Raw genomic sequence first — 27541 nt, 5'->3', positions numbered from 1 at the left:
AGAATGTGGGCCTCTCCCAGTAGAACATGAGAACAGGTCCAGGGTCAGTTGTCACTGTCATAGTTTCAGTACCTGGAACAGTGCCTCACTTTGGGTAGCTAAACACCTGATTAATCTGCATCTAGGAAAATCAGCTCTTGAATCAAAATTCGCTGTTTGCACACTTTTGTATTTGCTTTGTAGAAATCAGATTTTCCTTCAGATGAATCTTTCCTGGTAGGTAGCGAGGTCCCAATTCCATCTGAGTGGTCTCCATCTCAGCCACAGTCACCTTGCGGCCAGGCCCTTGGGCTGTGACCAGGAGCCAGCAGGGGAGAGGGGGCCAGGCCTGGCCCTGGGAAGGGATGTACTTACCGTTGGATCACCTCAGGGCAGGTTTGCTGGCAGAAATAAGAAGGCAGCAAGACTGGAATAGGAAAAATTCCAGTCTGTCACTAGATGGAGCTAGGAGGCCTGGGTTTGGGTCCTAGCCGTGTTACTGTATTAGTACCCTAGGGCTGTCATAACAAAATACCATAAACTGGGTAGCTTAAAACAACAGAAATTTGTTGTCTCACAGTTCTGGAGGCCAGAAGTCCAAAGGAAGGTGTTGCAGGGCCATGCTTCCTCTGAAACCTGTATGAGGGTCATGCCTTGCCTCTGCCTAGCTACCGGTGCTTTCTAAGCCTCTTTCGCGTTCCGTGGATTATAGAAGCAACACTCAAATTCTCCCTCCTCACATGCCGTTCTCTCCGTGTATGTTTATCTTCACATGGTCATCCTCTAATAAGGACACCGGTCATACTGAGTGAGAGGCCTACCCTACTCCAGTGGGACTTAATCTCAACTAGTCATATCTACAATCATTCTATTTCAAACAAGGCCATGATTCTGAGGACTCTGGTGTCATTTTCTTCTCATAGCATTTCTGATACCCAATGTGTCTTATTTTTCCAACACCAAACAATTCTCTAATTTTTTTTTTTTCCTGAAGCCGGAAACGGGGAGAGACAGTCAGACAGACTCCCACATGCGCCCGACCGGGATCCACCCGGCACGCCCACCAGGGGCGACGCTCTGCCCACCAGGGGGCGATGCTCTGCCCCTCTGGGGCGTCGCTCTGCCGCGACCAGAGCCACTCTAGTGCCTGGGGCAGAGGCCAAGGAGCCATCCCCAGTGCCCGGGCCATCTTTTGCTCATGGAGCCCCAGCTGCGGGAGGGGAAGAGAGAGACAGAGAGGAAGGCGCGGCGGAGGGGTGGAGAAGCAAATGGGCGCTTCTCCTGTGTGCCCTGGCCGGGAATCAAACCCGGGTCCTCCGCACGCTAGGCCGACGCTCTACCGCTGAGCCAACCGGCCAGGGCCAAGTATATTTTTTATTCTACCACAGACCTCAATATATCATTTTTTGGTGGGGGGGAGGGGCTACACAATTCAACCCGTAACAATGACTTTGAGCAATACACTTGAACTTGCTCAGCAACAGTTTTTTCTACCTCACTGAGCCACTAGAAGGAGATAAGTAAAATTAGTTGGATTGAAAATGAAATTTGTGTATAATTCAAGAACTGCATTTCATCCAAGCTAACACTTTGTTTGACAACTATTCAGTGAGCAGCACATAGTCTGAGTTAGGGTCACCACCAGGTTCTGGGAAAAGAGGGGTGGAAAGACAGACCAGGCCTGCCTGCAAGGAGATTACAGTCTAGCAGTGGCCATAAAACATGGGATAACTGAAAGGTTGAAACTGGGGGGCCGATCCACTGGGGAGGGGGAAAAGCCAATTTTCAGTCTCCCTTGGCAACTGGCAAGTGAGTATAACCCCCGACTAGGTCGGACCTGGAGGGACTCTAGCTGGACTGCCTTATCCCATACGGCAAAGCTAACAGGCTGAAGCCTTCCTGGGTCTGTGGGTGGGGCCCGGGGAGAGCCGAACCGGAAACACAAGGCTGGTCTGTTCCAAAAGGAAAATGTATTTAAAATGCCTGGGTACAGACTGGCCAAAACAGGCTAAGCTGTGTTGGCCTCAAGGAAGGGATGGAGTAAGGTTTATATATATAGGTCAGTCAGGAGTCTTGGAAAAACGAGGTGACATCACTGCCTGTATAGGTACAAGGTAATATTTCTTAGAATATGGATTGGAGAGTTATCCTGCCTTACCACAATTCCAAATTGTTTAGATCCCGCCTCAACTGTCTATTATCAGCATCAGTTGTAAAAAGAAGGCCTGGGCTGGTTCAAAGGGCCTGGCCGAGGCTTCAAGCAAGCCACTCCTTCCTCCTCCCATGGGTTTACTTTGCCCTCGGGATGGTGGCTGCTCTACCAATAACTATTAAATAAGCAATGATAGTATTCTTGCAAAATCAGCATTTCACGGGGAGCAAAGGTTGCTAAGAGAACTGGATTAGAAATTTAGGAATCTTTTCCTTGAAACCCAGATGGTTACAGCAGAGTGGGGTGGTTAACTCAGCGGTATTAGAACCAGTTCACCGGTATTAGAATTCTTGCAGCTCTATGTAATTAGCTGTGACCTTGGGCAGATGATTCAGACTCAGTGCCCATTTCCTTAACCAGAAGAATACTACTACTGCCTGTCTCCTGGAGTTGTTTTGAAGATTAAGTTATTGAACATATGGAAAGTGCTTACAGTGAAGCCTGACACAGAAAGACCATCTAACAAATGTTAGTGATTGTTATCATTATTATTATCTGGTAATATTGACAAGGGCAAGATTGATTTCTTTAATAAAACGTTTTCCTAGAAAACTAAAGTTGACCAAGATCGTTAGTCTTAGTGTTGCTGGTTCCACCCTAAAAAAACATAACCGTTTGAATTAGAACATGTCGGGAGGAGTAGTCTTTGTGTTATCTTATGGATAGCTGTGTAATGGTTTATGATTTATAAATACCTATAATGACAGTTTGCGGTTTACACAGATAAATTCTAGATCTTACAGAACTGTGGTAAGGCAGGATGACTCTCTTTATATGCCTGTCTATTTTTAGGGGAGTATGGAACCCCACTTCCATGGTACTTCCTTCTACAAGAGTCCTACTGGCTTGGCGGTGAAGGTGAGTTTTAAAAAACAAAAACTTTAATGTTCAAAACTAACTTCTTTGGCTACACATGGGACATGTGTGGGTCACAGAGTGGCTCTTACATTAAGCGTGCAATCCCTGGTTACTCTGCTGCCTACTGGCCACCACACAGCCTCTGGGAACCCAACCCACCTTTTGTGAGTTGCTGGTCCAGGGTGAGTGGCTGAGCAGCTTGTGCCCAGGGGGTTAAATTGCCCTAGTAACAGAAGGCCAAACCACTTCAGGGTACAAATGACTTTTGCAGCGTCTCCACTGAAAGCAGAGATCCACAGAATCATGGAGGAATCTTTGCATTCACCTGCTGCTGCCTCCACATTTGCTTTGTTATTTCTTCTACCTTTTCAAGATATGAACTAATTCATTTTTATAATGGAAGGACCCAATCAGAGCCGGAGCGAAGCTGTGACCTTCAAGGCAAATGCTCTCAGGCTTTCCAAGCATTGATGTTGACAGTGGTCAGTGGTTGGGAAGAAGGCTCAAGGGGCATTTGCCCAGAACAGAATGCATCTCAGATAAAATTTATCTTTCCTGATGAACAGGACAGGTAGCCCGAAGGAAAGTTCTAGAAGGTGGAGAAAACCCACAGATTCCTTTGTGAAGTATGAGAAGGCAGCAAAAATCCTGACCTGAGAGCTGGGGACTCCCCTGGAGCTGCGAGGCTCTGGAAACAAAGAAAATATTTTCCAATTTGTGCCTCCATCAACCTGCTTTTAACCTTGCATTAATGGGTCTGAGCCAGGATTTATTCTTTAAGCACTAAGATAGGTGTTTGTTCTCTCTAGAGGATTATCCTAAAGCCTTTATTTTTATTTTTTTAAAGATGTATTTTATTTTTTAAAATGTTATTCAGTTTTTTTAGAGAAAGAAGAGAGACAGAGAGAGAGAGAGAGAGAGAGAGAGAGAGAGAGAGAAGGGGGAGGAGCAGAAACCATCAACTTCCATATGTTCCTTGACCAGGCAAGCCCAGGATCTCGAACCAGTGACCTCAGCATTCCCAGGTCAACACTTTATCCACGGTGCCACCACATATCAGGCCTAGCCTAAAGCCTTTTATTTATTTATTTATTTATTTATTTTTTTTTTTTTTTTTTTTTTCATTTTTCTGAAGCTGGAAACAGGGAGAGACAGTCAGACAGACTCCCGCATGCGCCCGACCGGGATCCACCCGGCACGCCCACCAGGGGCTACGCTCTGCCCACCAGGGGGCGATGCTCTGCCCATCCTGGGCGTCGCCATATTGCGACCAGAGCCACTCTAGCGCCTGAGGCAGAGGCCACAGAGCCATCCCCAGCGCCCAGGCCATCTTTGCTCCAATGGAGCCTTGGCTGCGGGAGGGGAAGAGAGAGACAGAGAGGAAAGCGCGGCGGAGGGGTGGAGAAGCAAATGGACGCTTCTCCTGTGTGCCCTGGCCGGAAATCGAACCCGGGTCCTCCGCACGCTAGGCCGACGCTCTACCGCTGAGCCAACCGGTCAGGGCCCGCCTAAAGCCTTTTAAAGGTTTGAATGCGTTCTTTCTCTATTTTTCTTTCTCTCTTTCTTTCTCTCTCTCCTTCTCTCTTTCTCTTTCTCTCTTTTTAATGATTCAAACAAATAACACTTCCACAGCTCAGTATTTTTCCATTACATTGGTTTGACTATCTTGTCTATCCACAAACTTATAAATTTCTACTATAATAAAGTTATAATAACTACATTATAAATGGGGATTTTATAAATCTATAAAATTATAAATGAGATTTTTATACACAAGTATGTGTTCCTGGAATGTTTCTAATTTCAATGAATATAAGGATTTGTGGGCATTTTTTTTTCTCTCTACAATCTCAGCAGTTACTCTGCCTCACAAAATTTTTTTTTTTTTTTTTTACAGAGACAGAGAGAGTCAGAGAGAGGGATAGATAGGGACAGACAGACAGGAAGGGAGAGAAATGAGAAGCATCACTCATCAGTTTTCCATTGCGACACCTTAGTTGTTCATTGATTGCTTTCTTATATGTGCCTTGACCGTGGGCCTTCAGCAGACCGAGTAACCCCTTGCTCGAGCCAGCGACCTTGGGTCCAAGCTGGTGAGCTTTGCTCAAACCAGATGAGCCTGCACTCAAGCTGGCGACCTCAGAGTCTTGAACCTGTGTCCTCCGCATCCCAGTCCGATGCTCTATCTACTGCACCACCGCCTGGTCAGGCCAAAATAAAAATCTTAAGACAAATGTACTCCTTCAAAAATGAATCACATATTCTTCCCAGCAGAAGCCAAATATTTTTTACCTGTCTCACAAGCTAGATTGAAATAGATTCCTAAATCTAAAATCAAAAAATATCTGAACTTATTCACCTAATCCTCCTTTTCACAGATGAAGAACTAGAGCCCAGGAGAAAGCCAGTGTCTTGCCCAAGTTCCTATTGGTCACTTGGAACAAAATCTGGAACTGGGACCCACATATGCTGACAAAGAACTCCAATGACTAAACTATTTGGGATATTTCCTCCTGCTATGTTATTACACGTTAGTACAGTGTCATAGCTAATAATGTGATCAAAGGAATTGTGGACAATAGATTTACAAATCCTCCAGGGAGCAGACGTGGAAGTTCTGGAGGGTCCCTGACCACCGGCCCTTTACCTGCCACTGCACCACACAGCCTGCGGACTGCAGAAGGCGGCACAGGCACAGAGGCCCTGGCTAGTGGCTGTGTTAAAACTCACCCTGTCCGTGTGGGTGCACTGGAGGCTGGAGCCTTCCAATGCCTGGTGACAGTGGTTTCCTCCCGCCCTGCTGCCCTCTCTGGCTGGCTCACTCTCCTGCTTCTGTCCCCTTCCAGGATGTCCTGATAAAGCAAATGTCAGGATTACAAAATAATGCCTCTGTGTGTGTTTGTGTGTATGTGTGTGCATGTGGTGTGTGTGTGTGGGAATCTTGTGTGAGAAAGTACAGAGGATCCTCGGGTCACAACACAGTTCTATTCCTATGACAGTGATGTAACCCGAATTTTGGTGTAAGTCGAAACACACCCTAACCTAACACAAACGGGACACTTGCGCTTTTAACAGTCCAAAATGGCATAGGCAAGTGTACTGGGGAAACCAACTCCCTCACTCACTCGCCACATTACTGCATGTTCTTCTGCCGCACAACCAAACCAATTCGCCTACATTGTCAGTAAGTATCAATATATACAATGCTAACAGATAAGGGGAAACACGCATGTCTCAATTTTTTAAGTTTTTATGGGAGTGAACATCATAAACTTGAAACATCGTATTTCAAGACTGTCCTGACCCGAGGACCCCTGTATGTATGAGTGTAAGAATGTGTGTGTGACATGCATGCATGTGTGTGTGTGTACACAACACTTCACAATTTGTGCAAGCTTTAATTCAGCCAGGCTCAACTCTGGTGTTAAACCCCAAAAATGTAATGTCCACAAAAGTAATTTTTCTGGTAAACCATTTCTCAATCTGTAAATTAAGCTGGCTTCTCATGATATCACTTTGAATGGACTTCTGCTCAGGGTTTATCATGACTTTGATATGTTTGGGATTAGAGTGAAAAGTGCTGTTGGTAAGCTAAAAAAAATTGACCTACTTCACATTCAATCCTGGCTTTATTAATATTTTTTAATCACAATGTCTGACATCATGGGCCTCTCCTGGCATGTTAAGAGGATGAGATGAAACTCCTATGAAAGAAAGAAAGAAAGAAAGAAAGAAAGAAAGAAAGAAAGAAAGAAAGAAAGAAAGAAAGAAAGAAGAGAGAAAGAGAGAGAGGGAGGGAGGGAGGGAGGAGGGAGGGAGGAAGGAAGGAAGGAAGGAAGGAAGGAAGGAAGGAAGGAAGGAAGGAAGGAAAGGAAAAGAAAGAAAGAAAGAAAGAAAGAAAGAAAGAAAGAAAGAAAGAAAGAAAGAAAGAAAGAAAGAAAAAGAAAAGAAAGGGAGAGAGTGAGAGACAGAAAAGAAAAAGACCTCCCCATGGGCTTGGCAAAGGTTACACAATGCAGCCTGCTGGGGCAACACTGGCCACTTTCAGAACCTCACAGACCCGCAGGTCAGAGGTTGGCAGGGCCATGCTCAGGGCTGGTCCCTGGGAATGCTGACTTGGCCTTTTAAGGGGACCCTGTTCTCTATTAATAGTAGGAAACTCTTCCTCCCCTTCTTCCCTCCTTTCCTGCGTTTACTGATCTCAGCTCTCACCAGGAGAGTGACAGTGACTTCTGGTTGGTGCAGGATGTTCAACTAGAGAAGAAAGGGCCCTGGAGAAGACGGAACCCATAACAGAAGAAATGGAGGACCCGGAATACCCAGAAGGAATAAAAGGTAAAAACTCAGTAAAGAATACAGAGCAGAGCAAGGAAAGGGGCCCGAGCCATCCACCTCTGAACTGGGGTGAAACAGAACCCAGGAAACTGACTCCCTCTGTTGACATGGATTAAACTTGATAGCTTCTCCCAGGTCCAGCTGCACGTCTGCGAAATGAATGGTCCAGCCAGACATGAACACATATTTCCTGGAGAAAGCAAATACCAAGTATGTGGTGTGTTTGTGCCCTTGTTAGGCAAATCCCAAGTGAGTTGCACAAATGTGCTGACTTCCGAGGATTTAGCAAGAACAATAACTTGGGTCACTGGGACTTAAGGCGGATATGAGCTATAAGGAAAGACAAAAATAAATGCTTCTGTGCACAGGGGGAAAGAGTGTAGTGGCACTGACTTCACTCGTGGTTTACAAATATGAACACCCATTCATTCAAGCCATCAAAAGCCTTTCCTGACCATGGAGGATACCTAATGATTCCTGAACTGGTGAACTAGGATATACATGTTTTCCTGGCCTTTGCCTCCATTCCCCCCCTCTTGAAACAGTTCTGTACTTCTCCCAATGTGCTCCATTCCCAAAGCATATGCACTTCTCTGCAGATGTTAAAATGTTCTTGCTGTTCTCACCCTGGGTTTAGAGAGGCCGCCTGGCCTTTGGACTTTGCCTGACATTGCAAGAGAGGGTCTGACCTCCATGCCTCTGGCCCACCCACCCCAGGTACCATTTCACAAGGCTGAGATCAGTGACCCACAGCTCCTTAGAGAGGTGGTTTGCAGTCATCAGCACCTCTGGGAAGACCCTCCTCCCAGAGTCGACTTCTAAGGCCAAAATCAAGGGATTGGAGGCTGGTCCCATCTCAGTTATAGGCAAGGCCAGGAGGCATAGAAGGAAGTATTGGGGTGATTTTTGCAGGGAAATAAATGCCCAGAGCTACCATGCGAAGGCAACAGATTAAACAGTGCTGTTCAGGGTGAACTACAGCAGGGAGAGACCAGAAACCAGGGAGAGGTGGACACCGCAGTAACAAGGGTCTGCAATAGAGGGGAACGTGGGAGCAGAAAGTGGAGGGACTAGTGTAAGGGACTTTAATGAGGAAAAGTGGTCAGTCCTACCCACTTGATTAGAGAAATTGGAGTTCTGAGGAACAGAAAGTCAGTCAAAGTTGCTACAAAGACTTGAGGCAAGGTGGCAGGAAAAAGCAGGTCCAGGGATGGACGTGAGAAGGTCTGGCAGACAGTTGTTTTGGGAAGATGATGAGCCTGAGCTGCTACCAGAAATCCCTGCAGAGATGCCCCACCGGCCGTCAGAAGTGAGGGCCCGGGATTGAGGGTTGAGTTGAGGGCTGACTCCCCGTATAGACAGTAAGTGCACTTCGGGTTGGAGTCCCAGCTCTGCCACTCGTGAACCTTATGACCTTGGTTGGACACTTGATGTCTCTGTGTCTAGGGTTTCCCCATCTATAGAAATGGGCATAATAACATGTATTCCATAGGTCTGTTAAAAGGGTAACTGTTCAACAAGTATTAGGTACTATTATTACCATTATTATTCTGTAGTCATCCTTACAAAGGTCATAGCTAAAGCCATGGGGGCAGGTGAAATTATAGGCAGGAGATAATGGTCTGAAGAAAGAATTTTGGGGAATGTGTTCATTAAGATGCCATATTTCCCTCATGTTCATTTTCTCCCTGCAAAGACTCCTTCTTTGAACGTGAGCTCCCAGGCTTGGTTCCTGGAGTGTGTGTGAAGAACCTGGTAAAGATCTTTCAGCCCTATGGTAGGCCAGCCGTGGACCACCTGAACATTACCTTCTATGAGAACCAGATCACCGCGTTCCTTGGCCACAATGGAGCGGGGAAAACCACCACCTTGTGAGTCTTTGGGCAAAGGGGCTGGATTGCCAATCATCTTGTCGTTTTCTGGCTCGGTTCTTTCCCTCTTAGCTTAAGTCTACTCTTTCCCACTGAATTTTAGTGACAAAAATGTGCTCTGAATTCGTGTCTCAGGAATGTGTAAAGCACACTGCAGTATGGAATGCTCACTGACATGTATTGTTTATTTGAACCTCACAAGAAGTTGAAGAGGGAGGTGGAGTACGTTTATTGCCCCTTTTGTGTGCCAAGAGCCTGAATATCCAGAGGAAGTGACTTCCCAAAGCCACCAATTCATAATGGTTCAGTGGGAACAAGAGCCAGGGCCTCCCACAATTGTCTCCTGTCTCTGACCATGCAAGCCCACTCCCCATCCCCTACCTCACTTGTGTGACTATCATCAATGGTGGTAATCAAATCACGGCCATCACTGTCATGTGCTCTCAGTCTGCAGAGTTATACTTATCTTCGAAGAGCATTCCTTTTCCTACCTGTGCGGGTTGATGGTAGTTCTGGAAAAAGTAAAAAGGGTGCAGTCTCTATCCCTGGCCGGGTAGTTCAATTGACTAGAGCTTTGACCTGAAGTGCAGAGGTTGCTGGTTCCTGGTTAGAGCACATGCAGGAACAAGTTGATGTGCCTCTCTCTCTCTCTCTCTCTCTCTCTCTCTCTCCCTCTCTCTCTCCCTTCGTCTCTCTTAAAATTAATAAATAATCTTTTTTAAAGAGTGCACTCTCTAAAGGGTTAACAGCCTGGTCATTGAAGGCCAAGTTCAGGGATATGAAGGCTCAGCACACACCGCTCAGCCCAGTAAGCTCTCCTCACTTTCCTCAGGAACCTGAGCGCCATCTGCTGAGAGCAGGACCAGCTAATGTTTCCCAACTTGCAGCAGAAGCGGCCCTCTCAAGGGGCAGGGAACCCATGTGATATGCCGCCTTCAAGTCCTTTGGCTTCTTTCAGAGCCCCAGGAAGGAACAGCAGTGTACACCCTGCGCTGGAATGTTCTCGAGGGCAGTTCAATGTGAATGGAATGTGGGGCTGGTGCCATTATAGTTGGTTCTGTTTCCCTCTAGTGGTTGATCAACAGAGATTGTAGCTTCTAAGTACAAACTCAAAGAGCTGGAGATTGTTTCTGAACTCAGGGTCAGGGCTGGGTGGGGCAGCACGGGAGCCCCCTGATTTCTCTCCTTGCCAGCTAATATGGTCGGAGAACTCCAGCCAGGACTCTAGGTTTCCTCGCAGGCAAACACATGGCTTCATCGACTGCTGAAATGCAACTTCCTCTGGGGGTGAAATACAATGTTTAATAAAAATAATATTTTTGAGTTTTACTTTATGTTGGCACTGTTCTAAGTTCTTTATAGCTATTAACTCATTTAATTCTCACAGCAACTTCATGAGGTGGGCGTCATTATTTCTCATTTTCCACAAAAGACGGACATTGTTCTTGGGCTTTTCATGTTTTGGATCCAAAGACAATATGGTTGATGGTAGTTCCAATTTCTGGCTTGAATCACTTAATCACCAAATACACACACATACACACACACACAGTTCGTATTGACTAATTTTAGAGACAGAGAGAGAGGTAGGGAGAGAGAGAGAAACATTGATTTGTTTTTCCATTTATTCATGCATTCATTGTTTGATTCTTGTATGTGCCCTGCCTAGGGATCAAACCTGCAAGCTTGGCATATCGTAATGATGCTCTAACCAACTTAGCTACCCGACCAGAGTCGACAAATAATTATTGAATACCTGGGCTTCTCATTAAAACCCTTCCTCTGTGCTTTGTAATGGTGACATCTGGCAAAGCATTGCCCCATGCACTGAACCCCTTTTTTTGAGCCCCTAGAACACCAGGAGCTGTGATGGCTGAGTTGGGGAGGGACCTTCGGTTGTAAGTGACTTTGGGAGCACACAGAAATAAGTAGAACCAGAGGATGAAGGCAGATGTGGTCATCGCATTTGGGCCTGGATGTGCACATTGGTGCTAAGCCTGAATGGGAATCTATTAGTCCTCACAGCTAATAGTGGTTTGGGTTTGATTGCGAGCCATGGACAAGAATTATTGTGACAGTCCTCACTGACCATGGGGTGGGGACTGCTGTCCCAAGATATTCCTAAAGGCCATCCTTTCCACCACCGACTTCTATGTTTGGCAGGTCCATCCTGACGGGTTTGTTGCCGCCGACGTCAGGGACTGTGCTCATCGGGGGAAAGGACATTGAAACCAGCCTGGATGCAGTCCGGCAGAGCCTTGGCATGTGTCCCCAGCACAATATCCTGTTCCACTAGTAAGTAGAACAGAAGTTGAGACCCTCCCCATGTCTTATTCTTCCCCTGCCCCCAACACACATGTTCTCCAGAGCCTCGCTCTGGGATGTCAGCTCTGGAGGCAAGAGGCAATACCCTTGTCTGGTTTCCCCATGTTCAAGGTCCTTTGTCCTGCTTTCAGTGAGAAGTGTCCTTCAGGTGTGCCTGTGCTACTCAGACCTGAGGGCTCCTCCCATATAACTTCGATCCCCTCCTCCCTGAGAGGCTGGCTGATCCCGGGACCCTCTGCCTAGCCCTGGAGTACTCCCTCTGCCAAGAGAGGTCACCAGTGTTCCGTTTTCCTTCTGCAACCAGGCACTAAAAACTGGCTTTTCAGGAGGCTCTTCGGGTGCCTTTCTACCGAGCTTTTATTTCTGATTTAAAGAATTATATATAGTTATTGAAGAAAGAAAGGAAGGAAATATAGATTAAAAGAAGTAATTCACCACCCAAAGATAACCACTGATAACACCTTGGTATATAATTTCTCTATAAATGTTGTATGAATACAAACATTCATACTTTAAAATTATAAAGGCGAGTAAAACTCTGCATACAATTTTTTAAATTGCCATTTTAAAAATGTGATTGCTTTCTTTTAATCCAGTAGTTCTCAAACTTTTTGAAGTCGGGACGCATTTAAAATCCTACAAATAATTGTAGCGCACCATATACAAATTTCTGAGAAATATGTTATAATAATTAAATCATATAGTAAAGAAAAAAATATAAAGTCTAAGAATGCTTTTATGGTAATTAAACAAAATAAGTATGACAAAATGAAATTTATTCTGACATTAAAAAATATTTTTATGTTACATGTTTTGAGTTATGCTTTTTAGAATTCATAAAAAGGGGTTAAAAATTTAAAAATGACAAAAAAGTTATCTTTTTATATATATAGATACATTCTTAGTAAGATTTAGTAAATTCAGCAGGTGCCAGCACAAATGTGTTAAGTTTTTTCATTCTTGTGTTTATGAGAAACATGAGCCTGATATGTCCTAGCGATTTCTTCAATGTTTGGGCATGTATTTGAAAGGCAAAGTCTCATTTCCTCATCAATACATTGAAGAATTCCTCTCTTTTTATTCTTAATTGTGTTGAGTACAGAAAACCCTGACCATACATATCATCTTAACTTTACACCAAACAAAGGATATAAGAAACTTGACTCCAGTCTTTCTGGGGAACATGGGGGTAGTGTAAACAATCCAGCACCACAGCTTAACAGCCTTTTGCAACCTAATCAGGCAAGTGAGGTGGGGGGTTGGGCAGACTGTCAGCTTACAGCCAATTCCCCACACCTCTGTCCCCTAAAAATCTCAACTCTCAAAACCCTGTTGGTTTTTTGGTCCCCAACAGGCACATATTTCTCTGGAATACCATAAGGCGCACCTGGAAATCGTCTAGGGCACACCCTTTGAGAACCACTGTTTTAATCTAAGATATCATGAGCATTTCGTCATGTCACTCCTTATTTTATGACTTTTCAATTTTTATATACTATTTCATTGTATAAATGTGCTATTTAAATAGTCTCTTATTAGATATTTTATTTTTTAATTTAATTTTCAAAATTTGATTGATTTTTAGAGAGAGAGAAGAAGAGAGAGAGAGAGAGAGAGAAATATCAATTTTTGTTCCTCTTAGTTGTGTACTCATTGGCTGCTTCTTTTTTTTAATGAATTTTTTTAACATTTTTTAAATTCATTTTAGAGAGGAGAGAGAGTGAGAGAGAGAAAGAGGATGAGGAGCAGGAAGCATCAACTCCCATATATGCCTTAACCAGGCAAGCCTAGGGTTTCGTACTGGTGACGTCAGTGTTCCAGGTCAACACTTTATTCACTGTGCCGCCACAGGTCAGGCTCAGCTGTTTCTTGTATGTGACCCGACTGGGGATCAAACCCGCAACCTTGGTGTATGGGGACAACACTCGAACCAACTGAGCTACCTGGCCAGGGTTTATTAGATATTTCAGTAGGGCTTGTTTTTGTTTTTGTATTATAAATGACACCATGACAAACATCCTGATTGCTAAATCTTTGTGCCCATCCTTAGTAGTTCTGTAAGTTAAATTGCCAGAAGTGGAGTTGCTGAGCCCTTTGCCTTTCTGGTTGCCCCATCCCCACAGCCTCACAGTGGCTGAACACATCCTGTTCTACGCCCAGCTGAAAGGAAAGTCCTGGGACGAGGCCCAGCTGGAGGTGGAAGCCATGTTGGAGGACACGGGCCTCCACCACAAGAGGAATGAAGAAGCTCAAGATCTATCAGGTGCTTGGTGTTGGAAAAAGACAAGGATGCAGATACCCACTGCTTTTCAGTGCATAGTGTGTGTGTGAAGTCTACAGAGTCATTCTGAGCATCTAAGAGCAGCCCCCCATCATTTCTCACGTGGAACATAGCAGTCTGGGCTGCATTTGTTCTGATGTTTATGTGTTTGAACTAAAGTGTGAGAACGGCCTTCAGAAGGTCTAATCCTAAGAAGCAGAGCTTGCCTTTTCTGCATTTAAAGAGGCCTGTCCACCACTAAGTTTGAATGCTGTGCTAACATCTAAAGAGGCAGCATCAAACCACTGCCAGAGTTAAGGTACCCCTCCTTGTGCCACCAGCCTCGGGCCTTTCTCATCCGTCCTCCACAGCCCCTGTGACTGTCTCTTGTGCCTCCAGGTGGCATGCAGAGGAAGCTGTCCATTGCCATCGCCTTTGTGGGAGATGCCAAGGTGGTCGTTCTGGATGAGCCCACCTCTGGGGTGGACCCCTACTCGAGACGCTCGATCTGGGACCTGCTCCTGAAGTATCGCTCAGGTAATGGCCGCTGCTCAGTGCCCTGTGCTCTCGCTGAGGCTTCATCTGTAGTCCCTCCTCTCTCCCAGCTGGCGTTTTGCAACTGAGGGTATAGTAACAGCCATAATGGCACTCAAACGGGTGCCTTATCTGTGGCTGGAATCTTAGAGCCACTGGAATTCTCCTGAGAATTTTATATAAATATAAGCAGGAAATAACTAATGGAGCAACACTTTCCCAAATATTCTAGAAAACTCTCTCAACTCATCTGTCTCAAACAATGGGTGCAGCTCTAGGTGAAATTCCCCTTTAACTAAGGGGACCCAGGTCACCTGAAAACATCTCAAGGAGCTCTGTAGCTGTTGAATGACCATTTAGGACCAGGTGTGCAGGTGACATGCCAATATTCAGTGCTCCAGAAGATTGCTGCAGATGAAAATGTCTCAAAGTGAGACAGTCCTCTCTCTGTCAAAGCACCTTCCAACAGAGAGTGCAGAGACAGGACAGACAGCAGGTAGAGCTCAGTGCCCATAAAAGTGATGGCGAGGTCCAGTCTTGTGGCCAATTTGTCATCTTGGAATCCTTGTTACCTTTTTTGTTTGTTTGTTTTAGATAACATTTCCAGCTAGTTAAAGAGAGAGAGAGTTTTGCAAAGATTATAAAATGCAGTGCTTAATGATCCAGACACTATGCATACAGAACTCAGTAGACCCTGACTGGCAATAATAAATATGTCCTATATATGGTGATTTGTTTGAAGCAGGATGCTATATAAAGTTAGCTCTTATCATTATTAATTTGGACTTTGCTGCAGAATACTTGTTTTTAGTTATTAATTCCCAGTTTTTTAACCCATGTATCAGGAGGTTGCTGTAGACCCTCTCCTATCCAGCCTGGCTCAGGCATGCCTGGTGACCTCCTGACCTTTGCCCTCACAGGCAGAACCATCATCATGTCTACCCACCACATGGACGAGGCCGATCTCCTTGGGGACCGCATCGCCATCATTTCCCAGGGAAGGCTGTACTGCTCGGGCACCCCACTCTTCCTGAAGAACTGCTTTGGCACGGGCTTCTACTTAACCTTGGTGCGCAAGATGAAAATCATGCAGAGCCCTAGAGCAGGCTGTGAGGTATGTCCTTCCAGGGAAGGGCCCGTCCTGGGTGAGCAGAAATACGCAGCGCCGAGTTGCCTTTCTGGGCATTTCTACCCCAACTAGGCTCTAGCCATCAGAACTGTCCTCTTTGTTTCTGGACCACTTGTAGATTTTGATGAACTGACATTCTGAACCCTCCTACAGAGATGCTTTACTCCAAACAGAACAACTGGTTTTAAATGACCTGAGATTATTATACTCCAGAATTCTAAACTACATGTGTAGTGTGGTACAGCATACAAGTTATGTCTTATTGTTCAGGTCATACTGTCTTAGGCAGTATGTCTTAGGCTTAAGCTGCCTTTTTTATTTATTCCATCACTCATGTTCCCTAATTAAACCCTAATTCCATAGGTAAATGAAAGCTACGAAAAGTTCTTTAGAACTATAAACTAAAAATAATGAGGCCAAAAATACCATCTAGCAGAGACCCCCTCAGCATATCAGGAGACCCAGGTTCGGGTCTGGGCCTCAAGGCACACAAATTGTGTCATCCCAGGCAAATGGCTTCATTCCTTGTCATCAGTAGCTTTTTTGCATACAGAAAATGAAACTGATTATCTCTAATTCTGCTTGGTAGACATATGGTGAAGATAAATGAGGTACAGACGATGTATTATAAAATGTACACCTTGGTTAATAATTTTATTAACCAAGAAAATTCAATAAAAAATCTGAAAAACAATACTAAAAAGATAAATAAGATGAAGTTATGAACAACATTGCGGTGGTCACCCTTATTATATTGTAGCATTATTTATGCTTCTCTCGCCCTGTAGTTGTTTTTTTCCTCCCCCTTTTATTTATTTATTTATTTTCCAAAGTGAGAAGCAAGGGCGCAGACAGATTCCCACATGCGCCCAACCGAGATCCATCCAGCATACCCACCTGGGGGTGATGCTCAGCCCATCTAGGCCATTGCTCCGCTGCAACTGGAGCCATTCTAGCACCTGAGATGGAGGCCATAGAGCCATCCTCAGCACCCGGACCATCTTTGCTCCCATGGAACCTTGGCTGCAGGAGGGGAAGAGAGAGATAGAGAGGAAGGAGAGGGGGAGAGGTGGAGAAGCAGATGGGTGCTTCTCCTGTGTGCCCTGGCCAGGAATCGAACCCGGGATTTCCACATGCTGGGCTGACACTTTTCCACTGAGCCCACTGGCCAGGGCCATGGCCCTGTAGTTTTAAGTGTCAGGCTGCTCTGGGTGTTCCTGTTCTGGGTAGGTTTCCACAGCCCAGTACACGTCCATGGGAGGGAGGAGCAGAATGCCTTGCACAGGCAAACACAGAAGTAATGACAAGCCAAGGGATCCTTTGAGGTTCTACTCCTCTCTGTGCCTGAGTCACAGGATAAAATCAAATAGCCACACCTTCAAAACGCTCAGATGAAGTAATAGATTAAAACTGTGAAGAAAAATGTATTGACCACATTTCGTGGTGAGAAACAAATAAGGCATGGTGACAACAGTCACCATCAGGGAGATGCTATCACTGAAGTGCCTGATGTCCATCTGTTGTAGGGGACCTGCAGCTGTGCATCGAAGGGCATCTCCGTGAGGTGTCCAGCCCATGTAGATGAGATCACTCCAGAACAAATCTTGGATGGTGAGGACTGGAGCAGGCCATATCTCGGTTCTTGTCTGGTGATCATGTCTCGGTGTTGTTGGGTGTATCCCTGTTGTTACACATTTTAATGGGAGCAATGAGAACACTTGGTGCACTTCTCAAGTTCATGGCATGCAATTGCTTATCTTTTTATTTGAACTTCTTTCTCCTCCTTTGTTCCCAAAAGGATTTTAAAAGTCATACGCTGAAGGACTCTCTCCCTTTAATGAGTAATCGGTCTTTGTTCACCCTGTGCCCTTGCCCAGAACTAAGCCTCCATTCCTGGGGTCTTCCTGCCCTGGCTCCAGGCCACAAGCCTCAATGCCTAGAGAAATGGGCTTCTCAATGTGACCGGTGGAGCCCTCTGGTGGAACCCCGGCGACACGCAGCTCACATAAGGGACTTTCCCAGAGAGTCAGATCATACTGTGTAGATGTCGTATCGTGGAATATTGTACATCCCTGTCACACCCCTAAATTCCTCCTCAATTTCCCAGCAATTCTTCCTTGGATTAGGGTGCATTAAACCTTATGAGAGGCACCCCCACCTCACGGGTGATGCAGAGGAGGGGTTGTCACTGCAGAAGCACTCACCCCACAGGATCTGATTGCAGGGATTCAGAGTGCTTGCCACAGATCTCTCCTTTTCTCCGTTAATGCCCACCCTGCCATCTCTCTCCTGGGGCATCTTTGCCAATGGAACCCCACACACCCCGATTCCTAAATGGGGGCAAAGCTGAACCTGTGGACTGACCCAGGTTAATGGAGAAGGAAAGTGTCTACTTATCCAAGAAAAAGCAAAGTTTCCTACTTCGCATGATTTTTTCTTTAAATCTACAGAGAACGAGACAATACCTCTGTACTCTGCTTAAAATTTCAGTGAAGATGCCCAGAGTCTCATCACATTTGCTGTCACACCTATGGTGAGCGTGACATGCCCTTGTCGGGTGACATTCATCTGTCTGTCTCCTAACTGGCTCTGCTGTGGGTTCCTCCTGCTTTCTGAGGCTTCCTCCCAGGAGGAATCTTGGTTAAAAAAAAATGGTAATTAAAAAAACAATAATAGTAATTAATTATTGTGGCGCACCAAATATCAAGCTGGAAAGAGAGCTGCTGCCTGGGTGATTTTTTAAATATTCCTTGATGTCTACGTAAAGATTTCTTTTCTTTTACTAGAACAGGGATAATGTGAATGGTAGGAAGTACAATAAGTAGTTATGGCCCACAGACAAGCAGAAGCCATGCTGTCCCAGCTCACTCCGCGGAGGACTGTTCCCGTGCACACGTGTGCCGCACACTCGCCCCAGACCTCCTGCTGCCCTCAGCGCCACTTCTGGAAAGGCTGACACACACAGCTAAGACACAATTCCTGGGAATGAGGCACTTCAGGTTGGATTTCCTTCCTAAGAGAACAATGGCCGTGACCTCTAGAGAGCGGTGAGGGCAGCGCTGCTTCCTCTTGCCAGGAGCCCCCCAGCCTCTGTGAGGTCATCCCCCAGCTCAAGACAATTGAGTCCCACTCCCAGATGTAACATAAAACAAGCTTTTCAGTCAAGCTAGGCAGACGGATTTGGGTTGAAAGCCATGAAATTCCTCAACATGGGTCATTCTAAAACAAAATAAGAAAGGAACCTCCTGGGTACTCTGGCCTGGGGGATCACTTGCAGAAATGCACACAAGAGCTGGGTTCTGGGTCCCCCGAATTTCTTCACCTTTGATCTGCCTCTTAAGATACCAGATGAGGCAACTGCCTCTTTAAATGAATGCTTTCAACTTTTTAAAATTTGATTCTTAATTTTAAAGTATCACATGCTTGTACATAAAATTCAATTCAATTGTATGAGGGTATCGGGACAATACTTGATACTGGACACTGCGACACTGCCCCACCCCGCCCCCTCCATCCCACTGGTCCATCTCCACACTTCTCCACCCACTACTGCACTGGCTGTGAGCTGGGTATTAAGTTTTGTTTTGTTTGAGGAGCCAGGCGCAATCCCAAGGGAACTGGCAGTCCTCCAAAAAGCTAGACCAGGCTAGGCGTGTGATTTAGGAAGAAGAGCTCTCACCTAGCTCAGTTACCTGTGCTAGGTATGCATCTTGGGCAAGTCCCCTATAGCTTGGGCCAGACCAGGAAAATGAAAACAACTTTGACTTAACCCTAGGCTTGTGGTGAATAAGAATGAGCAACAATAATGACAGGTGCTTTCTTCCTTGAGATGATGTTCATGAAAACAATAGCAACTAACACTCCTCTGAGCAATAAGTACATCATGCTAAGTTTCTTACGTGTATTCACTCTCCAGTTCTCACATATAACAATTAAGTCAGTGCCATCCTTTTTCCCTTTTTACAGATGAAGAGACTAAGATTGACCTGCCCAATGGTGCTTAACTTATAAAGAACAGAACATTCAATTGAACAAAAGAGAAAATTGGCCCAGGAGCATTACATGACCTCCCAAGGTTGCACAGCTAGTTAGTGGAGGCACTTTTTTTCTACCTCCCTTTCCCTCTTACTGCTCATCATGGGCCATCTAAGCCAAAAACAGATATCAGAGAGTGTTCCTCCTCTAAGAGTCATTCCTGAGGAACAAGATGCCCCTTTGTCCAATGGGAAGGAACTACCAGACCTGGGCAAGCTCACAGTCTTACAGTTCTGAAAAAGTGTTGACCACAGTCTCTTGTTTTTGTCCTAGGGGATGTGAACGAGCTGATGGATGTGGTTCACCACCATGTTCCAGAGGCAAAGCTGGTGGAATGCATTGGTCAAGAACTGATCTTCCTTCTTCCAAATAAGAATTTCAAGCAGAGGGCATATGCCAGCCTCTTCCGAGAGCTAGAGGAGACACTGGCTGACCTGGGACTCAGTAGCTTTGGGATTTCTGACACTCCCCTGGAAGAGGTAAGGCAGAGATTATGGCTGGTATTATCAGATACCAGAAGACATGTAAAGTCTCACACTAAAGGGAAATATTTTTATAAATCAAAAGCCATAAGTCCCTACCCAAACACAGCAACCATCTTCATGTTTGGGCTTACTTCCTCCTGCCTTTGTCCACATGCACACATAGTTTATATAATTGTGGTCACCCTGTGCGTATGCTTTTGTGTTTATAGAATTCTATGTTCTTGGATAAAGAGTCATAATGTATTCTCTTCCCATTGTGAAGTGATACCCAACAAAATTGAGTGTGGCTTAGATTCTTCTGAAAGTGGGAATGTGTAAACCAAATTCTCTCTTTTTTTCCCCTTGACAGATATTTCTGAAGGTCACAGAGGATTCTGAATCAGGACTTCTGTTTGCTGGTATGATGTTAGAATCTGGCTTTGTCCCTCACCACATCCCCTCCCCTAAGCTCTGTCCTGAAAATCTAAGGAGAAACTCATGAAACAACAAAGCAGGCAAACACTCCTCCGTAGTATTTATCTGATATCCAAATAATAGGCATTGGTAAGGTGACCAACTTTTTTACAATGAAAAGGAGGACAAAAATAAATTGAAGAAAACAATATCATAAATAAAAGAAAAACTTTATTCATTGCAACAATAATATACTATAATATGATAAATGCATAATAAAACATTTGTAATATTTTATATTGTAATTATGCTTACATGCCTATTAATTTTTAATAATAATTGTAAGAAAAAAGTACTCATTTAGATACAAATACGTCATATCACATGCAATGGATCTACTCTGCATCGATCGACTATGGACATTTACAGATTAGTCTTCCAATATCAAAAAGGAGGACATGTAGGAAGACACTTTTTGAGGGAGGACAGAACTTACCAAAGGACTGTCCTCCCTAAAGAAGGATGATTGGTCACTTTAGCATTGGGCATTCTTGGTTCCCTTTCAGGACAAAGAAAGGATAGACAAATGGCGTTAGGTCTGGGTGAGAACCCTGGAGGAATCGGCTGGGAGCTTCCCTGTGCCCGAGCTCCTCCTCCCCTGGCCAGGCCTCTCGTTCCTGCCTGGTCACCATCCTCACCTCCTCTTCTTATCTCTGCCAGGCCTCGATCGGCTCCTGTCTGCAGGAGTGTGATAGCCTGCAGAGTCCTTAGAGATAAGGGTGACAATAAATATAACCCAGATGCCAGCTAGGATCCCCTGGTCCTTTTGAGACCAAGGTTGAAATGTTTCTGAGCCCTCATTTAGTGCCATGTGGACATATGAAACGCAGGGACCATAATTTCTGGATTCTGAGGGTCTCTCTTCTAATATGTGAAACTCGGTACTACGTAGCCCCTCTGTGATTTCTTCCAAACCCCCCAAACTGCACAGAGCATTCAGGAGCACAGTAGACTTTACTGTAGAGGACGTGGGTGGGGGTGAGGAGATGGCCGTGCAGGAGGGGTTACCAGCACAATATAGACTACTATTGATAGAACAAAGAATAATAGGCATCTGATGGAACCTTCTACCAGGCTCTTCTCCCTCTTCATTTTCCTCTTTTCCGTTAAGCTGTGCGGCAACTTTCCTTTGCTCCCTTGGGCTCCAGCCCTTGGTTACCTCTTTCTACCCAGTGTGGCATACCACGGTGTTTCCTTGTACAGAAACCATTTCCTCCCTGTGAGATTTCAGCTCTTAAGACAATACAGTTTTCATCTTGCTTCATACACGATCCCAGAAGTTTAGTTGTCAGCTATGCCCATGACTTCCAATAGTCAACTGTCCCAGCCCAATGTGCTCCACGACCCAGGTAGGTCGTGTGGTGGTCAGAAGAGGTGGTCACCTGGCAGGTTGGGGAGTGAAGGACAGTCCTCTGGAGAGGTGGGAGCAGCTCTCCATGGGCCCCATGTTTTCTTTCCAGCTTTGCAGAAACAGAAATTGAATTCTCTCAGCTCAACCAAAGTCAAAGACTTACATTAACCAAGACCAGAATGAAAATATGCTAATTTATACCAGAAGCTATGCTGGATTGCAGAGTTGGGGACTTTTATCTGCAGGGAATAATCCTTCTTAGTAACCAGGCCCTCTCAAGAGAACAAATTACACATCAGAAGATGGTCAGCCTGGGCATAGAATGGAATGTTCCAAAGAGAGAGTCAAGGATAGAAGTTAAGAGTGTAGCTTCTAGAATGAGGCTGACCAAACAGCAAATCTGAGTGAGCTCCACAATTTGCTAGCTAGTGGCTTTGGGTAAATACTTAGCCTCTTTGTACTTCAATTTCCTAATCTGCAAAATGGGAATAATAATAATATCAACCTTTTAGAGTTGAGAGAGAATTAAATGAGTTAATACATGTCATGTCTTAACACAGTATGCAATTTCTGATTAAGATTTAGCAACATTCTAATTTCAACATTTACAAATCATCTCTTACCTCAAACTTGTGTAGCCCTCTATACTTTAGAAAGCAGTTAACGTCCATTGTTTTATTTGATTGTCACTATAATCTCATGAGATAGGTAAGGCAAGGATTAGCTCTACCTGGTGGAAACTGAGCTCACACAGGTTTGATGACTTGCCTAAAGTCACAGAGGTTCCTGGGTCTTGTCTTCTGGTTTTAGCTTTCAAATCTAGGACCCTGGTGCCACACTCTCACTTCCTTTAACTTTTCAGATGGCTATATGCTTTGTTTTGAATTGGCTCCGTTTTAGAGGAAACTTTCAAATCTAGTCTAAAAAGTCTGAAGGAACTAGTACCTGTCCATTGGAGTCACGCATTGCATAATAACAAGAGGGTCAATGCCATTTCTGAAAGGGGTGGCTCAGAGTCAGTTACCACTAGAACGCAGCAGAGCCAGGGAATAACTAAGACTCAAATTATGAACTTTGCTCTGGCTGGAAGAGGGGCTCCAGGCTGGATGGGGCACCAGAGATAGACATGAGGAGAGGCAGCAGGCATGCAGAGGGTGGGCTGGCCATAGCTGACATCGAACCTAAGCCCAACTCAGGAGAAAAGAGGCTGGAGAACTAGGACTCTGGCACCCTGGAGTCAGTTAGGCTTGAGAAGTTCTTCCCCCTCTGAGTAGTCAGGCTTGCTGCATTGCAGGTGCCTGAGAATTCTAGCTGAGAGATGACTGAGCTGCCCCAACTCCCTTTGCAGCTGCCCTTTCCTGGGGTATGTTAGGAGGGTCTAGAAAGCAGCTGAGGACCAACCAGAGGTCCTCCAGGCTCTCCCTTTATGTCCAACATGTGCTGTGGATGAACATTAAACAGTGACGATAAACTATAGCTTCAGCTTTACAACAACCCTGTGAAATGTTCTCCCCTTCATTTTACAGCAGAGAAAACTCAGATTCAGGCAGATTGAGTCACTTAGCCAAATTTATCTAGTAAGAGTCAGGATTCAAACCCAGATCTCCTACCACCTAGTTCATTAGTCTTTCTACCACTTCACAGTGGCTTCTAAGAATTTAGAAAGAACCAAGTCGACTCTGCCTTTTACTTTTAAAAAACAAATATACAGGTTATACATGAACATACTGTTTTGTTTAAAGGTTTTCAAACAATAGAGAAAAGGCTAAAATCACCCTTCCCGCTCAGTCCCCCACCCCTTACACAGCTCTGTCCTGCGGTGGTAACCTGTTTCAACAGAGGCCATCTCTCAAAGCTTGACAGTTAAATATGTGTATGTATAAAAAATATCATGTTCCTTTGTTTACAATGTATGCATTCTCTAACATAGGTATGATCTTATTGCACGTGTCATTCTGCCTCTTAGTTATAAGTTTCTGACCTCTCAGGGCATTTAGATATTTCATGTTATTTTTAACTACTGTAGAGAATAAATATTTAAGTGATTTCAGGTTATCCTGTCTATGGATAATTTACACTATACAATAGAATTTTTTAAAGTTCATTAACCTAACTGGCCTGATATTTTGTTGCTGATTTAAATGAAGGGAAATCTAATGCAGTAAGCAAAGAACAGTATACAAGATCCAGACCTTGTGGGTGTTTTTCTAAATTATTCATTCATTCTCAGGCAGCACTCAGCAGAAAAGAGAAACCATCAGCCTGCGACACCCCGGTTTGGGTCCTAGCAAGGAGGTCACACAGATTCCGCAGGGCTCCAGCAGCTGCTCTGCAGAGCCTGCTCCTCCCACCCAGGGCCAGCCTCCCCAGGAGCCAGAGAAGCGGGGCAGCCGGCTCAACACAGGAGCGCAGCTTGTCATCCAGCACGTGCAGGCGCTGCTGGTCAAGCGATTCCACCACACCGTCCGCAGCTACAAGGACTTCCTGGCCCAGGTATGACTGTGGGCCTTCGGCTGTGCTGGGCAGCTCCTGGCCAGGGCCTGCCTGCCCTTTCTGGCCCTTTCCATCCTCTGCCAAGTTTTCTGTGCACATGGGTTCAAGTACAGCAGTGAGCAGCCTCTTTAAGTTCTGTCAGATTTGTCTCCTCCTTGACGACCTTTGTTTTGATTCTTGGTTAGCACAAAGCTTCTCTGTAAGTATTCAGGCGCATTAAGCAGAGAAAATAGAATAATAGTGATTATGTTAATATTGTTATTTTTACAATAAAGGGTTAAGTCATGTTTTCACTCATTTTTGCAGTAGTACTACACAGCAAAGTCATTGTCCTCTTTTTCTTTGTATGTCTTTTATTCAGAAAAAGAAACTCTGGTTCACCTCTAGCTAAACATTGGTCTACTTCAGTGTTCAGTGGTGGCCTACTTCACCCAATCCTCATTGGTTACTAGGACATTCTGCTTTCTCTTACATGTCTTGCTTTGCTCATGCTGCTTATAATGTTCCCCAGTAGTCTGACCTTTCACCAGGGCCCAATTATGAAGCTGCAGGATGTTTAAAAGAATGAACATGTGTGTGTGTCAGTGTGTGTGCATGTGTGTGTGTGTGTGATTGCGTGTCCCACGTTGCCATGTTGGTTTCCCCACAGATCGTGCTCCCAGCCACTTTTGTGTTCCTGGCTCTGATGCTCTCCATCATCGTCCCTCCTTTTGGTGAATACCCTGCTTTGACCCTTCACCCCTGGATGTATGGGCAGCAGTACACCTTCTTCAGGTGCGGAGACCTGTCCTCAGAGGTCACCATTCCCTCCATGGCATGTGGGCTCCTGGGTCACAGGCTGCTTGGTGAGGTCCTGACCTTCTGCCTTCCTGGGACAGTCACCAACATGGCAGAGGTTCTTGGACTGCCCTCAGAAAGGAAATTAAGGTAACTGCCACTTGGGAAGGGTGACCCCAAGTGGACAACCAGGATGGCCAGGAGTATGGACAGAGACGGGAAAGGTTAGGGGAGTGGTTGATGTTCATCTCTGTGGGGCACAGATGTGCCATCAGATCCCTGGGCATGTTTGGGGAGGCTACTCCCTTTCAAGGAGACCTCTACCCGCCCCAACACAGTGTTCCGTGCCCTGTGCACATGCCTGGCATGTAGAAGCCACACTAAACATCTGTTGAGTGCACTTTGGCTGTGTTGTTCCTCTGTCCCAGTCACGCATTCACTGAGTAAGCAAGCCCCCTCGCGTTGTCTAGCATGGACCAGCCGGGCAGTGAGCGGCTCGCAGCACTCACAGACGTCCTCCTGAACAAGCCAGGCTTTGGCAACCGCTGCCTAAAGGAAGAGTGGCTTCTGTAAGTCCCTGGGCACCCCTACCCTAACCCAACAGCTGCTCTGGGACCCAGGAGTTGGGGTACCGAGATCGCAGAGTTGGGATAGGTCCCGTCTGACTCTCGCTGTGGGCCACATGGACACTCCCATCTTCCTGACCAACACTCACCCAGCTTCCCCTTCAACACATGTGTGCGAAGTTTTCACACCTCTTGGGAAGCCCCTGCATCACTGGGCAGCTCTTTATTTCTGTAATTTCCCATATCAAAGTCCCATATTAAGTTGATTTACACTTCCTACAACCTACTTGAAAGGAATCTGAATGGGAAAGGAGGCACATGGGGAATGCCAATCGTGTAACTGGGCTTAGAATGGCATTAACTTGTATGCGGCCAGCTTTCCATCATTGCTGTAAGTCCAGACAAGGGAGTTTTAGAAGGCAGTTGGTATCCACCAGGAATCCTAAAAGTTAAATATAATTTTAACTGCTTCTCTCATTCCCTCTCTTTCAGAGCTAGTGATAAGGACCAAGGTAGACTAACTTCCAGTTCCTCTTTTATTTGTTGTCTCTCAATAGCTAGGGCCACCAGAAAAGCAAAAAGAGATACAACTGTCCACACACTAGACAATTACTCCCAGCCCCACACTGATTTTTGTGTGAGCAGTCCTGGTTTCTGCCGAGCAGAGGCTAAGGCGTGAGAGTGTGAGGGGAACCGCTGGCTCTGAGAACGAGGGGGACAGCAAAGCGGGAGAGGGCTGGGCCGGTTCTCCTCTCAGCTTCGGAGCTGACTGTGAAATGTTTTCTTGTCTTCCATGAGGGAGTACCCCTGTGGCAACTCAACCCCCTGGAAGACCCCCTCTGTGTCCCCAGACGTCACCCACCTGCTCCAGAAGCAGAAGTGGACGCCAGAGCAGCCCTCGCCGGCCTGCAGATGCAGCAGCAGGGAGAAGCTCACCATGCTGCCCGAGTGCCCCGAGGGTGCAGGGGGGCTCCCGCCCCCTCAGGTACGCCGCCCTCTGTGGGAAACCAGGGGCCCCAACTCTGCCTGTGATGGCAGGGAGTGGGGAAGATACGTTGTGCCCCTGAGTTTCTGGCCAAATACCAATCTGAACTGACAGTTAAGTGTAGGACTGAACGCGGCTCCCTGGGTGCTCTCAGCAGGGCCTCCCACGGGCCCGCAGCCGCTTGAAGGAAGCCACTGGCCAATATTTTGTTTTCCACCAACTACTTCCTGTGCAGTCTAGTAAGAAAATATCTTTAAACGTGGAGAAAGTATGCAAGTCATGCATGCTCATTACAGAAAATTTTAAAAATTCTGGTAAGTCAGAAGGAAAACATCATCCTATCACTTGGAAAGAACCACCAATAACATTTGGTTTTTATCCATTCAAACTAGATTATATTCAAAATTATGTCTAGAAACCTGTTCTTTTCACTTAATAGCATATTGTGAACATATGCCCATGGCAATATGTATCTACATCATTGCTTTTTATTTTTATTTTTTTGTATTTTTCTGAAATTGGAAACGGGGAGGCAGTCAGACAGACTCTTACATGCGCCCGACCGGGATCCACCCGGCATGCCCACCAGGGGGTGATGCTCTGTCCATCTGGGGCGTCGCTCTGTTGCATCCAGAGCCATTCTAGCACCTGAGGCAGAGGCCACAGAGCCATCCTCAGCACCCGGGCCAACTTTGCTCCAGTGGAGCCTTGGCTGCGGGAGGGGAAGAGAGAGACAGAGAGGAAGGAGAGGGGGAGGGGTGGAGAAGCAGATGGGTGCTTCTCCTGTGTGCCCTGGCTGGGAATTGAACCCGGGACTCCTGCACACCAGGCCGACGCTCTACCACTGAGCCAACTGGCCAGGGCTACATCATTGCTTTTAATGCCCGCCTACT

At 45.7% G+C, this 27541-nt stretch overlaps 1 protein-coding gene across 4 annotated transcripts in view; it reads left to right on the top strand.

The window, feature by feature from the left end:
• The window catches only part of ABCA4 (ATP binding cassette subfamily A member 4), a 152654-nt gene that overhangs the window by 89968 nt on the left and 35145 nt on the right, over positions 1-27541 (top strand). For all 4 annotated transcript variants that reach the window (XM_066268707.1, XM_066268705.1, XM_066268706.1 and 1 more), the window contains 14 exons: positions 2984-3049; positions 7295-7384; positions 9081-9255; positions 11419-11550; positions 13704-13843; positions 14240-14377; positions 15295-15488; positions 17030-17114; positions 19812-20017; positions 20373-20421; positions 24058-24320; positions 24970-25094; positions 25568-25666; positions 26462-26648. In XM_066268707.1, the coding sequence (XP_066124804.1) occupies positions 2984-3049; positions 7295-7384; positions 9081-9255; positions 11419-11550; positions 13704-13843; positions 14240-14377; positions 15295-15488; positions 17030-17114; positions 19812-20017; positions 20373-20421; positions 24058-24320; positions 24970-25094; positions 25568-25666; positions 26462-26648 (1949 nt within the window). The remainder of the gene's footprint in view (positions 1-2983; positions 3050-7294; positions 7385-9080; positions 9256-11418; positions 11551-13703; positions 13844-14239; positions 14378-15294; positions 15489-17029; positions 17115-19811; positions 20018-20372; positions 20422-24057; positions 24321-24969; positions 25095-25567; positions 25667-26461; positions 26649-27541) is intronic.

This window comes from Saccopteryx bilineata, chromosome 3, assembly GCF_036850765.1.
Source record: "Saccopteryx bilineata isolate mSacBil1 chromosome 3, mSacBil1_pri_phased_curated, whole genome shotgun sequence".
Classification (NCBI taxonomy): Eukaryota; Metazoa; Chordata; class Mammalia; order Chiroptera; family Emballonuridae; genus Saccopteryx; species Saccopteryx bilineata.
This window is presented reverse-complemented; position numbering and strand designations above follow the sequence as displayed.